The sequence below is a fragment of the Halichoerus grypus genome, chromosome 10 (genome assembly GCF_964656455.1).
Source record: "Halichoerus grypus chromosome 10, mHalGry1.hap1.1, whole genome shotgun sequence".
In the NCBI taxonomy this organism is placed as follows: domain Eukaryota; kingdom Metazoa; phylum Chordata; class Mammalia; order Carnivora; family Phocidae; genus Halichoerus; species Halichoerus grypus.
In genome coordinates this window covers 15,736,349-15,751,665 of record NC_135721.1, presented here as the reverse complement: position 1 = coordinate 15,751,665, position 15,317 = coordinate 15,736,349, and the positions used below count along the sequence as shown (strand labels likewise).

At 49.6% G+C, this 15,317-nt stretch overlaps 1 protein-coding gene across 2 annotated transcripts in view; it reads left to right on the top strand.

Annotated features, from left to right (window-relative positions):
• Window positions 1–6,753, top strand: part of LDAH (lipid droplet associated hydrolase) — a 111,392-nt gene extending 104,639 nt beyond the window's left edge. The window contains exon 8 of one of the 2 annotated variants that reach the window (XM_036112762.2): window positions 4,494–6,753. In XM_036112762.2, coding sequence (XP_035968655.1) covers window positions 4,494–4,685 — 192 coding nt within the window. In that variant the 3' untranslated portion in view covers window positions 4,686–6,753. The remainder of the gene's footprint in view (window positions 1–4,493) is intronic. The other variant, XM_036112781.2, reaches the window with a different exon arrangement.
• Window positions 6,754–15,317: the final 8,564 nt, after the last annotated feature.

Here is a 15,317-nt window from a genome sequence, read left to right as displayed (position 1 = left end):
AGGAACCTCCATACTGTTTTCCAGAGTGGCTGCACCAGCTTGCATTCCCACCAACAGTGTAGGAGGGTTCCCCTTTCTCCGCATCCCTGCCAACATCTGTCGTTTCCTGACTTGTTAATTTTAGCCATTCTGACTGGTGTGCTGCGGTATCTCATTGAGGTTTTGATTTGTATGTCCCTGATGCCAAGCGATGTTGAGCACTTTTTCATGTGTCTGTCGGCCATTTGGATGTCTTCTTTGGAAAAATGTCTGTTCACGTCTTCTGCCCATTTCTTGATTGGATCATTTGTTCTTTGGGTGTTGAGTTTAAGAAGTTCTTTATAGATTTTGGATACTAGCCCTTTATCTGATATGTCATTTGCAAATATCTTCTCCCATTCTGTCGGTTGTCTTTGGTTTTATTGACTGTTTCTTTTGCTGTGCAAAAGCTTTTTATCTTGATGAAGTCCCAATAGTTCATTTTTGCCCTTGCTTTCCTTGCCTTTGGCGGTGTTTCTAGGAAGAAGTTGCTGCGGCTGAGGTCAAAGAGGTTGCTGCCTGTGTTCTCCTTTAGGACTTTGATGGACTCCTGTCTCACATTTAGGTCTTTCAACCATTTTGAGTCTGTTTTTGTGTGTGGTGTAAGGAAATGGTCCAGTTTCATTCTTCTGCATGTGGCAGTCCAATTTTCCCAGCACCATTTGTTGAAGAGACTGTCTTTTTTCCATTGGACATTCTTTCCTGCTTCATCGAAGATGAGTTGACCGTAGAGTTGAGGGTCCATTTCTGGTCTCTCTATTCTGTTCCATTGATCTATGTGTCTGTTTTTATGCCAGTACCATACTGTCTTGATGATGACAGTTTTGTAATAGAGCTGGAAGTCCGGAATTGTGATGCCGCCAGCTTTGCTTTTCTTTTTCAACATTCCTCTGGCTATTCGGGGTCTTTTCTGGTTCCATACAAATTTTAGGATTATTTGTTCCATTTCTTTGAAAAAAGTTGATGGTATTTTGATAGGGATTGCATTAAATGTGTATATTGCTCTAGGTAGCATTGACATCTTCACAATATTTGTTCTTCCAATCCATGAGCATGGAACGTTTTTCCATTTCTTTGTGTCTTCCTCAATTTCTTTCATGAGTATTTTGTGGTTTTCTGAGTACAGATTCTTTGCCTCTTTGGTTGGGTCAGTTCATTGTTAATTGTAAAGAGTAGCAAAAAGAACTGATTAGGAATGTTGTCCCTGGATTTATAACGCAGCTTTACAACTCACTAGTTGTTTGAACTTAAGCAACATACTCCCACTAAGACTCAGTTTCCTTTTCTATAAAATAGGGATAAAATGCCTTCCTCAGAGTGTTGTTGTGAGGACTCCATGAGTACAGACCTTAGCACATTATTCTCAGTTTTTATCAGTTCATTATTATGTGTTGTGATGGTAATTTGCTTTGACATATGGACATAACAGTAGTATACACTCTTAACCACCATGCTTTGGTGTCCAGTTCTTCCTTTCTACTTCACCTGTCTGTCCCCAACCCCCACTAGTACCTCTACACACCCCATCCTTTTTCAGTTTCCTGTTTAGGGTTACAGGTGCAGAGTCTTCTGTTCAGATCTATTGCCTATGACTTGTAATCTATAGGGACGGGAAGTATCTTGAGCCAGTGTATGTAAAGGCATTCGAATAACCATGTGTTTTACTTGTAAGCCAAGATTTTCATAGAGGGCCCTTCAGTGAATATAGTCTGAAGAAGAATTACAAAAAAAAAAAAAAAAAAAAAGACCTTACCGCACCATCACTTAGAAATTTAACAATATCTAGCCCACTCTAAATGGTTACTGGTCATGGAGGATTGAGAAATAAAATTAGATGAACATATGGGCAATCTGGAATCCTCACTATTAGGCCGTCTTGAACACTTTGTGTTAAGGTTCCTAGTACATGCCTTGGGTAGCGCATGCCCGTAACTACTTGGACTTGACTTGTCTCTTGATACCTGAAGCTAGGTGTAGGGTCCCTGGAATCCATGTGTATTATTCCTTCTCAGCTGTCTGACACTTTCATGCATGAGGGAAGGAATGGTGTTTCCCCAGTGCTGAGGCTCATCAAGCTGGACTTCTCAGGAGAGACATTTCAAGTGGTGATTGCCTCACTGAAAAGTAAATGCTGAGTTCGCCATAGAAAGAGTCTCTGAGATGTGAGGCAGAAGCAGCAGCGGGTGCAGGATGGTGATAGTCCTCTTCGTCGGAGAGGCTCTTTCCGCCTGGCCCTCCTTCCGGTTGACCCTTTCATAGTAGGGCTTCTCCCAGGACTTCACCACCAGCTTGTGCTGCTCTGAGGGCTCCCAGAGTGCCTCTCTCGGTGTCCAGGAATCTTCCGGCAGGAGAGTGCGCTGGAGCAGAGGAACACCCCTGATGGCCACGAGCCCAAGTCAGCATTTCCAGATTTTGCAGCACTGTTTCCTACTCTGAGGAAGTGCAGAACCACTGGGCACGATGACTGTTCCATACACTATTTCCCAGATAGAATTTCAAAGGTTCTTGTGGGTAAGGGTAGGACGTGGTGTAGAGAGAACCTAAAGTTATTAGCCCTGTTGGTAGGTAATTAATGCCTGCAGGCAGCTGGTCCTCCCAGGATACCTCAAAGGGAAGCTGTGGCGTGGCCCTGGCAGGAATAGTCACCCACTGGCCGTGAGGCCACACCACACCTGAGCTGTAGAGACACTGACCCCCGAAGGAAGGAACCAGGCCACTGCCAGGTCCTCTGGTCTCCAGCAACAGGAAGGACCTCACACTCTGCTACGAGCCATGGAAAAATGAATTTCCGTTTTAAGGCCTTTGGAGTGCCCAGAAATGGTTGCAGTGAGCAAAAACCAGGAGAATGGGAGGAATAAGTGAGCAGCCTATGAGCCACAGATCCTTTGCAGCATTCAAAACTAAGACCCCAGGTGACACCCAGAAAAATCTCTGTGAAGTAATTCATAGGAAGTCTGCACTTCCAGGTTTAGCTGTTAGTAATTGACTCTCTGGACACTAAGTCACATATTTTCCTCTTTACAGTATTAATTATCCTTTTAAACATTGGTTAAGTCATAAGGGTATTGTAATAAAGACCAACGTTTTTATAAGCACAGTCTCTCTTGTCCATATTCAGCTAATGGATTTAATGGCTGTTCGAGCAGAATCAGTGGACAGTAACACACGTGCCCGTCTTGTCCTCCCACCTCACCTTGACTCCTCCAGCCTCTCGTCGCCATTGTAGCCAGAGTACGTGGCCTACCGTGCAGACCTTATCATGACACTTCATTGTGTGAAGTCCTGGGGACTTCCTCTTTCCCCCACTATCTGAAAGTCGAGCGTTCCTGTGAAACCTTTTATAAGTTGAAATGGCATAAAGCAAAAAAGCCATCACCTTTAACCTATATGGTGAAAATTTTTTGAGTGTTCCCAGACCCCAAAAATAAGCTCTCGTAGGCTTTTCTGATATCTTAGGACACATCTTGCTAGTGGATGCACACAGTAAATTCAGGTAAAGCACAGATGCTTGCAGACACAGTGCAAAGCTCTGGTGGCTGGATGTGGAATGGCGTTCCGGCGGGGAGGTGCTCCGGGTGCAACACGCCGCCTCTCTACCTGCCCACTGCCAAACAAACACTGAACACTACTTTCACTTTTAGCCTTTATTCATAAAAGCGAAAGTCTCTTTGGATTTCTTTCAGTTGGCGAAAACAGGTACTAACATAGGTATTTCATAAAAGCAAAGCAGCAGAACACAGACTTTGGAAAAGCAGGGGTTACCTGTGTGTGTGTGTGTGTGTGTGTGTGTGTGTGTGTGTATCATGGGCAGGTCTAGATCAGTATCCATTAAGGGTCTTAGTAATGTCTTCACAGAGGCTCTGTCTCCATGCAGCTGCTTGCTCTCACCTGAAGTATGAGTATGTCACCTGCCCACTGAATCAACATGCTCTCCTGCTACACGGAGCCTATTCGTAGAAATGTTACCAGGGTTCTGGTCACTTTTCATCTGCTACATTGAGAAGCCTGAGTCTATCTGATTCATCTTTGGATGCATTCAACAAACCTATCGCATCTGCCTACCCATGTGGGTGCATGGAAATGGTGAAGTTGTAGTGAATGAATGGTCACTAGTCACTCAGTGATTATGTCTCAGTAACTCGTCCTTGTCCTCACCAGTCATCTCTCCAGTGCCCATCCCAACCTCGATGTACACAACTTGGCTGGCACGTCCTTTTAGTGACTCATGGGTGATCTCTCACATAAGACTCTCCCTAGATGGGGATGGGTTTCTTTCCATCAGATGCCTCTTAATTGACTCCCGTACACCATGAAGGTCATGGCCTTGAGAGAGCCATGCTCTGGAGGGAGCCTGGGGACTAGCCTACAGGGCCAGGGATGGGAGCTGTTTTCAAAGCACTGCAGGTTGCTGGTGTCATGTTTGTGTTGGAAGAGGAAAATGTTTTCTAATGAAATGTTTTTGTCTTGTCTTTTAGCTTACATTTTACTATGGAACTACAGATGCTTGGTGTCCAACGGAATACTATGAAGACATAAAGAAAGATTTTCCAGAAGGAGATTTTCGACTCTGTGAGAAAAAAATACCTCATGCTTTTATCCTCCATTTTCCCCAGGAAATGGCTGACATGGTAGCTGACTGGCTAAAGGATGATCTGTCTAAAATATAAGTACTGACCCAGAAACATCACTGACAGCTAATACATAGCAGCAGTGCTGTGCCTTCTCTTAGTAGCTAGTAGTATCCTTAGTCGGCAAGTGTTCATTGTTAATGTTTGATATTAGAAGAGAAAAACAAAAAAGAACCTCTTGGCTTACTGTCAGCTCCCAGCTAGCTCCCCATACTACCGGCCGAAGTAAACACAACTGATGAAATACACCATAGGTTTAACAGCACATTTTCCAAGACTCAGGGAACGCAGTGATCAGTGACCTAAACAAGACCCCTTCCTTACGTTTGCGTGAGATACACCAGTGGCACCACGCAGTTGATATTAGTAGGCAGGATGCTTGCAGACAAAAGGAAGTCTAAATTTAGTTGATTTTAATCCAGTTACCATGTACAATAGGCTCTCCTAGAAGAAATTATGAAACACCCACTAGAAAACGTGAAAGAGATCAGTGAATGTGAAGTGTAGAGTCAGATATGTAAGTGTATGAGATCATGAGGACACACAGTCCAGTAGCAGGAAGTGATGAGTAGTGGATCTTGGAAGTGGACCTGGGTCTCCCTTAAAGACAAGCTGAAGATCAGCCCGGACTAACTCTGTACAGGTCTTGGCTGAGGTCATCGGAATCAGGCTGGATACCAGCATGGCCTCCGTCACCCCCCCACTCCCCCTCCCACCCCATTCCCACCTTGCAGCATGTCATGAACCACAAACAGAGCCGACATCAGCGGGGGAGGCACCACTTGTCTGCATCTCCAAGAAGTTCCCCCGAGGAGTGAGACTTCCTGATCTTCCTGCGTTAGACAGAGAATAAAGTTCACCAGACGTTGCTTTGGCGAAGGAACCCGGTAAGAGTTGTTGAAGAATCCTGACTGCCTCCTGCCACAAGACAACCAGCAAGCTCTGTGCTGAGCCCTAGCCTGCCAGGTTGTGTGCTCCCTGCAGGCTCCTCTTCTGCAGGGCCAGGATGTGGAGGCCCCGGGTGTCCCAAAGCCAGCCTGTACCTGTCTCCTGGAGTTGCCTCTGCTGTGATTTTTCCAAGAAAACTACATTGAGGACCAGCTATGAGCCAAGTACTACGCTAGGCATCGAGGACCGAGTTCTTAGCTATGTCATGATTTTTTCTTCTGAAAATCTTCCAGTAAGTAATTTTTGAGAGGGCATCTTTCAGTCACTGAATAGAGAATTACCATAAATGAGTTCTACATTTCTGCCTTGGCTTTGTTAGTTGGAAAGAAATTGTTTGACTACTGAACCAAAACAAGCCATAATGAATTATGTGACTTCACCTTCTCTGGATGCCTTGAGGTCCAGTAGGGAAGAAGCTTGTTCTCCAGCCTAGAGTAGGCTCACAATATTTCTGCCTTCCCTAAAATGACTCAATCCTGGGACCCTAGGGGCCAGTAATTCCCACTGACAGCAGTGCTAGTTGACAGTTGATCAGAAACATTCAGTTTTCTCCTAGAGGAGACCCCTCATGGTGTTACCATTCCTTAAGAACAATAGAATGTTGTCCTTCCTTTCAAAGCCTAAAGCCCCGATGAAAGATCCCGCTCTGATATGCTGCCAACCCAGTGGTGAGTGTTGAACGAGTTACTGTCCCTTGGCATGGCTTCTGCATCCAAGCAAATGACTTCTCAGAGGGGAAGAGCCAAGCCCCAGGCCAGGAGTGCTCTTGGCCCTGGAGAGAAGCCAGGAGACACACATTGGCACAGGGCTGTACACAAAATGCTGATCAGCCTCTGTGTGGGGAGGCCTTCTGGAAGTCTGATTTTAGAAGCTTAGGATTCATGGCTCTGGAGTGCCTTGTGTATAGGAGATGCTCAGTAGTACTGACTTGAAGCATTCGAGCAAGTGAATCACACCTACTCAAAAGGATAACACCACCCCAGCTTTTCTTTCTGCATTATTTTATTTTACTCCATATTTCACAAGTCCACATGTATGACATTGTGTCTTATTTTGTTTTTTCAGAGCTTAAAGAAATGATATAAAGTAAAAGATACGGGCTTTTTCTGTTTAGCATCTGATCACCAAATGAATTTGCAAAATAAATGTTTTACCAGCACTTAATGACTACCTGGCCTGATTTCTGTGTTGGGGGAGGAGGGTATAATCTCAGCAGTCCTCCTGAGTTAGACTCAGGCCAAAGTCTCTCCGTTAAACTGAAAAGCCATTTTCTCAGTACGTCTTTTAGAGAAGGAAGATTCCGATTTTAGGAGATTGAAGTTCATTTTATTTCATTAGGAATTAAACAAAACACTAAATGTTCTCATGCATATGTATGAGGTGATGATACGGTATAAGAATTCTGGAGGCCTCATCGTCTGATTTTTAGGCAACTTTCTCTAATTTTCCATGCCTCGGTGTCCTCACTTATAAGATAGGATTAATAATAAAGCATACCTCATATTGTTGGAAGAATTAAGTGGGATGATAAAGCATTTAGTGCAATTCTTGGCCGAGAGTATCTTCTCAATAAAGATTGGCTATAATAATTATTATCATTATTAAACATCATCATCATAAAAAAGAAAAGACTAAAATTGATAAGCAGTGGATGAAATTCATTTTTCCAGAAGCATTTCTGCCTGTATGTACCAGTCAACCACATGGATTGTCCTTGTCAAAGATTTAGCTTCATAAGGGTTTATCTAGTGCTTAGTGAAAAGTCTAAGCTGGAGTCATACCCAGTGCCCACAGGTTGTTCTCAGGCTGCCCCGGGCCAGGGGACAGAGAGGATCTCCAGAGGCAGCTCCCATGGCCCTCTGGACTCATGTCTGAGGTGGCTAGGGACCTCTCACCATCCACTTCTCCACCCAACCCTTGGAGAGCCAGGGACCTCCAAAGGCTTGATTTCTCTTCACCCTACATTATATTAAAGTTAATTCCATATTTTTTTTAAAGATTTATTCATTTATTTGAGAGACAGCTGGCGCAAGTGGGGGGAAGGGCAGAGGGAGAGAATCTTCAAATAGACTCCCCACTGAGGGCAGAATCCAACAAGGCGCTCAATCCCACAACCCTGAGATCATGACCTGAGCTGAAACCAAGAGTCAGACACTTAACCGACTGAACCACCCAGGCGACCAAAATTAATTCCATTAAAGGAGACTAAAAAGACATGACAACTTAATGTAACACTTGATTCTGGATCAGATGCTTTCTTATAAAAGAAAACATTGTTGGGACAGTTTGCACAACTTGATTGGGGTCTACAGATGAGCTAGGAGTAAGAGATGAATGTTAATTTTCCAGCTTCAGTGGTTTGTGAAGAGAATGTCTTTATTTGTACTGAAGACACACTGAAGTTTCTGGTGGTGATGAGGCATCATGTCATTTTACTCCAAATGGTTCAGAGAGGAAAGAAAATGTTCTTTGTGCTTGGCAATTTTTTTGTAAGTTTGAGATGAGTTTGAAACTTGTAAAAGCAATTTTTAAAAAGTCACCATGCGCTCTCCTGCATCTGTCTCTCATTGCTTCTTTTCCAGAAAGTAAATTTCTTCTTCTAAGCAGTAAGTGGAGATCTGAGTTCACATCCTGGATCTGTCATTTACTGGGTTTGCGATGCTACATTGGCTTAGCCTCCCTGAGGCTCCCCGCCGCCCATCTTGTTGTCCATGAAAATACTTGCTTTCATTTGGGGATGTTAGAATGTTAGATTTGGGGAGGGTTTTTGTTTGTTTTTAATGGAGCTAACTGAGGTCATGCATAACAGCATCTAGCACCCTGTCTGTCTTATGGTAGATGTTCTGTAAAATGGTACCTGAAGGAAAGTCTAGCAGACTTTTGCTGTCTCTTCTCTTTGGTGCAGCGGACGACCCGGTGATGTTTCAGCTTCGACATGGTTTCACCCAGCCTGCAACTTGATTCTTGCAGTCTTAGCATTTCTGGTTCCTATGGGGGGGGGGGGGGGGCGGGGCCGGGGGGAAAACAGTTTCTCACCTGGCTCAGCTTTCTGGCCCCAGGCCATGCAGGCCTCCCACATGCAGCGCAGGATGTTGGAACATCACCTTGAGGACCTTATGGTGGATTTAGAAAAGGTGCAGGAAGCAAAACATTTCTTAACCTGAGACATCATCTTTGTCCTGGCCTTCTCTTGCAGGACAGAAGAGGACATCCTTGGGCTGCTCCGTCCCATGGGAGATGGGGTTTAAAGAGGCGTCAGTGGCTGGAACTAAGTGTGTCCTGTGAACAGCTCTCTCTCCAAGGCCTTAAAGCGGAAGCTGTCCTGCAGGAGTCCCTTTCCAAAGGGGCTGCGATTCCTTCCTATGCCCTGTAGAGATGTAGGCGAGTGAAGGCTCCGGTCCACGGGGGGAGCCACTGTGGGACACGGGTCTGGCCTCTTCCACCAGACTGAAGGCTCTGGTTTGCTGCAGTCCTGTGAAGAGGAAAGCCCCAGAGGGAGAGGGGAGGCGGCTGCTCCTAGTGCCAGAAAGACAGAGCTTGGGTGGTGTGGGGGAGAGAGGAGAGCCCACAGAAAGAAGCTGCTGCCCACCTACCCCCTGCCGCACTTTCAGTGTCTCAGTTAAGCCTTGTGGTCCCGTAGGCCATAGGCTAGGGCCGTACTCAGTACAGACCGTCACAGAGGGGACAGGTAAGTGACTGGCTCAAGATCTCACAGCTACTGAGAGGCCGCGGGAATTCAAAGGCAGCCTCTACTCAAGAGTCAAGGCTTCCTCCCCTTTCCACGGCACCGGGCTGCCTCCTGGAGGCAACCGTGGGCCGCCCAGCAAGAGCGGAAGTCTGGACGAGGGAGTCGAGGGAAGGGCAAATGAGGGCCGGGTTAGCAGGCCCAGGGTAGAGTAGGTAGTTGGTAACACGGGAATAGTTTTAGAAGACTGAGGGAGAGAACAGACCAGCTGGCCAGGGAGGGGAGCGTGAGGGGCACGGTGCGTCAGGCAGCGGATCGCAAGGAGGAAGGCCTGCCTGCAGGCGTCAAAGCAGAGGCCGCCGTGCCTCATTGTGACCCTCTGCGCTCCGCCGCAGCTGCCTCGGCCTCCAGGTGCTGACCTCTCCGACCGCACCTGTGCTCTGAAACCTTAGGAGTCCATAGCTCCAGATCAGAGCCTGCCCGTGCCCCTACCCTCCCCTGCCCCCAGACACAGCCCCAAAGGCCAACAGCTCCTGCCTCCTAGCGTAGCTCCCTCCCTCTGAGCCCTCAGGGTGCCCTGGCCTTGTCTCTACCGGAGTACTTACCAGATACTGCTGGAATTCTATTTTTCCAATCTGCTCCTCCCACCCCCACTGCCAAACTCCTTTCTGCCCTTAAAAGGAGAGTCCTAGGACATGGAACTTGTGTCTTGTCATCTCCGTGTTCTCAGGGCTTACAGAATAGGGCCCGCCGCACGGAATATTCAACAAGCTTTACCTAACTCAATACAAGTTTCTACCATACCTGATAGTCAACCTCTCAAGAAACACAATTCTCTCAGTTGGTCAGACTCTCAGGGAATCACATCTCAGGGACTCTGTGTCCCTCACGACTGAATGTGTAAATGGAAGTGGGAGGTGGACTAGCTCTTTTGTCCCTGAAGCCTTTCCCCAGCTGAGCCGGGCACAGCCGGGGCAGTTAGACTTGGGGACATGGAATGGTGGCTTTCCGGCACTGGGCAACCACAGAAAGCAAGGCCCCCGCACTTTGTGGCCATTCTTGTCCCCTCCAACTGCAATGGTTACTTCCATTCTTCCATGGTCAGAAAGCCTCTGGAGTTTGAGTCTTAGCAACTACCAAATATGCGGTTAGTATTTGTTGAGCGCCAACCCGGTGCAGCACCCCAAGTGGGAATTACAGCCACAATACATGAGACGGGGCTTTAAGAGCAGAGCGTTTTCATTTTGCAGTGCATTCCTCAGACATTCTGGCCAAGGGGCCTGTGCTGACCTCCCTACGTTGGGACAGACTTCCTTGCTGGGTAAGTCTATGGGAAAATTCCTCTTCCCCAGGATGGGAATGTGACCCGGTGACTGGGTGTCCATTACAGCCAGGGGTGCCGGTGCACCTGCAGGGCCTCCTCCTCACAGAGGGACCAGAATCCCGTCTCTGCAAGTCCAGCCTGCGCCGGCTCCACACCACAGCTGGGCCTCCTCCTGCTGGCACTGCCAAAGGGCTGCGCACCTGCATGCGATTAGGACTGGCAGGCGCCCCCGGCCTCGCAGTCCGAGGCTGCACGCTGGTGACACGTTGCAACGGAGGAGTTCCTCCCCAGATCCCCCCTCCTCCCGTACAGAAGAGTGTGGGATCCGCCGGGGTGCAGGAGCACGATGCACGCACAGCCAGGTCAGGGGGGCACCACCCCCGGCAGGACAGCAGGTGGCACGCATCCGCCTCGGCTGCTGGGCAGGGACAGGCAGGGGGCATGCAGGGCGGGTCGGGCGCACGAGCACCCACCTGAGAGGGCGCAGCAGGCAGACAGCACCTCCCATTAGCGTCTGTCACTGTGGACCGTGGACGCTTGCTCGCATCAGTGTTCGGGGACCCGGATCAACGTCTAAAGGCTACCCCTGACTTTCCTTTCTCCCCGAAACTGCCCCTTGTCTGCTGACTCTGCATCCCCCTCACCACGGAATGCCGGGGTAGGCCACGTGGAGACCGAGAAAGAGGAAAATGAAGAACCGACCCAGGATCCTTATAAACAATCATGACAAGACCTCACACTCTTCGATGGCAGAGTCTGAAATCTTACACTTGAATGTACCTACCAAGTGAGTTACTTGAAAGGTGAACATGATTTTCTTCCAAAGAAAAAAGACTCCCTTATTTAGTAGTAATGAAATTAAGAAGCAGAAGGGGAGCCGACTTTCTTGATCTACCTTTCGCCAGAGAGAGACAAACGTGACCACGGGGACTGGCGTTGACCCGCGGCAGGAACAGCCGACATTGCTCTGCAGGAAGGGGGCTCCCCCTGGCCGCGCCCGTGTCCCAGAGGAGGTAATTCTGGTACCAAGCCATTCCCATCACCTTCCCCATACAGCTGCTCTGTCGCTAATCCTCTCCCAGAAGTACGTGAGGAACAGATGAAATAGCTTTCTCCTTCCTGTGTTGCAGGAAAAAGTTGTGAGTGGCTGGTCCTCTCCCGCCCGGTCTGGGAGAGGTCCTGAAGGATGCGAGGTGGTGCCACAGAGCACAGGTCGCTGGACTCGTCTGAAGAGTCCTGAGCAAGAGCGGCCGCAGATGCTGAAGCAGCTGCGGTTGCTGTTGGTTTCCCTAAAATATGTAACGGGCCCTGCAGAGGAAGCTGCCGCAGTTAGGCATTGCTGTGGCTGTGGGGCGCCGAGGCCTCCCTGTGCAGCCTCAGAATGGGGGTGCTCAGGCTTTGCGGCCTGCTGTGTATGGAGCAAAACCTTTCCACTTGGACTGTGTTTGCAGGACAACGCTCACTCGCGACACATGGTGGTGCTAGTTTTCTAAAGCGAAAATGCTTTCTGCTGCATGTTGGCCCCTTCACCCCCGCACCCCAGCTTGGATACCTTCCCGTGCAGTGGCTTCCTGCAGTACGGGCTGTGCCGTGTCCTACGGAGCCACACCAGTCACGAAGACCCGAAGCAGGTGACAGCCGAAGCTGTTTCAAGGGGGAACGGTGGACATAAAGACCGAGAGGCCCAGAGCGACCACGAGCCCCGTTTCCATGCAGGTGTCCTACCGCCTAAGTGGTCGGCTTCTGTTCTCAGTGCGCAGCAGTGGGAGCAGACGACCAGAGAAAGGCTGAATAACAAGGCAAAACACAGTTCTCTAAAGGCCAGCCAGGAGCAGGTTTATCAATAAAATATTTAATCAACTTATCTGTACAAAATATTAAAATGGTTAATGTGAAGAGCATACAAGAGCATGTTTAACAAATATATACTGCTATGTAACTGTCAAGAAAAATAGAGATTGCTGTTTTACAGTTCATTTACATTCCAATATGTACAATCTATTTAAACTTGAGAATACATATACACAGTGGGTTTGTACCTGGCCTTGAGCTCCCTGCCAGCCGGCCTGGGCGTGGGCAGCACTCACAACATCAGCTGCTGCTGCCCCAGCGACCCCGCGGAGCAGAGGGGAGATGGCCCGGTCTCCAGCCTCCAAGCCTCGGAGCTCTGCTCCGGCCAGACCAGAGCTGGAAGACTGCCGACAAGGGGAGTTCAGCTTGCATTCAGTGAGTTTACAATTCTCACCACCTGCCCCATCTTACTCCCGAGCTGAGCTGAGAAATAGTGGGTATCACTGCGAAAGGAAAGGGACTTCAGGCCCCCAAAATAATACATTCTGTCTTTAGCTGCTGGAATGTGCGTATTGAGCTGTGATGGTATAGCTGTCACTTTGAGTTTTGCCCATTTCCTTAGAACCACAGCATTGGCGGCAGGGTCAAGGTGCTGGCTAAGAGGCAGGGCGCCCGTCTTGCCAGACGACGCTGCCCACGCAGAGCCTGCACAAAGAGGGGCACGCCGTAAGCTGGGGCCCGTGTTCTGCAGCAACCTCTTGATAGGTATTTTTTTAAAGAAAGCTTACCAAACTTTTCTGAATCCCCTATTCTCTGATGAATGGCAAGTTGCAGTCAGTATGCTAATCCTTCTAAAAAAAAAATGTATTAACTTTTCATTTGGGGCGAAATACTTCAGCTGAAAGACCTAAAGTGACTCGGTTATGATTCTTTGTCACAGGAAACACAGAAGCTCTTTGCACTACTGTCAAAAGTGGACTACAAAACAAAACATCCCAAACAACAACCACAACAACAAAACAGCCGTTACTGTAAGGAAGCTTATGTTGGATCTGTGACTTATCCGAGGTGGAGAAAGCCAGAGAAACTCTGCCTTCCAGAGTCTCTGTTCCTGGCTTGGAACACTCGAGGATTTCCCAGCCAGAAAATACATTCTTGCTTTCTCCCTGAACATGTATCATCATTTTCTAAACAGAATGCTGAATGGCTGGCTTTCCTCGGACTCTGACAGGCCCTGACCCGGAAATGTAAACTGCAAAGAAAAATAAGCCCTGTCTTGCAGGTGCACCCCATCCTCGAACCAGCCTGCTCATCTCAAGCCGCGCTGCTGCTGTCCTGAGCCCCCGGGGAAACCTGGGACGCGTGTGTCATCTTCGGCCCTCGGCAGCCTTCGGTCACTCGGAGACAAGCACGCAGACCGGGAAAGGCTTCCCCTGCACATCGTCAGACTTGCTTCTCAGACTCCCTGGGCTGACAAGTCCAGGCTAGGGCTGCCCATGCGTGAGGTCTGCGAGAGGCCAGGCTCGCCGGGAAGCCGTGCGCAGACAGAAGACGGCCGCACGCCGCGTGCAGGTGCACCGGGCCACCACGCCCCCTCCCATCCTGCAGCCCGGGGACCGGCTTCAGGGGCTGGTTAGCCTCGGTGCCTCGGATGGGTTTGTGTTTGCCTCCACTTCAGCAGGACTCCCATGAATAAGCCTCCCAGGGCATCTGCTTTCTGTCAACCACAAGCACACCTCAGCCCCAGAAGGTTCAGACGAGGTTCTAGATTCTGGCCGCCAAGCGGCCGAGCAGGGTGTAGGCTCAGCACAGGCATCCGGCCCCGGCTCTAGCTGCAGGAGCTGGGTGTGGTCGCTGCCACCGCGGGCCCGACGGAGCAGTGCGGAGACGACTGTGCAAAGGACAGCCACCGGCCCACCTCCTGCCTGGCCAAACCTCCAGCTGCCCCGGGGCCACGCTCCTGTTCGCCGACAGCTCAAAAGATGGTGGAATAGAGACGCGGAAACCAAGCAGCCAGCCACATCCCGGCAGGTCTGTACTACCCAGCGGCAAGGTGCCTGGGACTCGCTCGACCATCAGAAGCTTGTCCTTGTTTTTCTCAACGACTTGTTTCAGCTTCCTATCACCGACTTAGAGCAAGGAGAAAGTTTCTGCACCACAGCTCTTACCTGGTGGGCCTGTCTGGAATGCAGAGCGTCCAACCTGGCGGAAGGAAGTGCTCCCTAGACCAGCGTGCGAAGCGGTCCTGCCAACAGACCCCCTGACTACAGAAACACCTCTTGGCAGAAGTCTCCGTGCACACTGAGCCCTCTTGCCCTTATAGGGAGATCCCAGGGGGAGCCGCCAGCCCCTTCCTCTGCACACCCCCACAGACACAGATGCTGCAGGGGCCTGAGGTCTGCTCCCTGGGGGTCGGCACGGGCAGGAGCAAGCGGCCCATCGCCCACCAGCCGAGCCGCTCGGAGCACGTGCTCGCACTTTTCAACAACTCTGAGCACAACTGGAAAGGCGGGCCAGCTTTTCAGTGACTCTGACTCCACCCTTCCCTGGGTTGCTCGGCCAGAAGTGCAGCTGCCACCGTGAAGTGCCAGCCCAACTCTGCCCAGTCAGAAGGCCTATGGCCGGGTCCCAGGCCGGCTTCAAGCACGGCCCCTGCGCCGGCCGTTTTGGAGCGGGGGGCGGGTGGGGAGAAGCCCGGCTCTGGTGACGCTGGGTGTGCGCACATCATGAGCAGAGGCCCACACAGCAAACGTCAGGCCCTCGGTCACCCCCACTGATTTACTAAGCCAACTTCCAACCCTCTTCCTACAGCTACATCTGGGTAGGTGACTCCACATAAGGGACGTGTGGCCTTCCTGACAAGAACGGGCTTCTCTCACCTTGAGCCCCGTTGGGATTTAACTAATTTAACAGATTAAAGTCC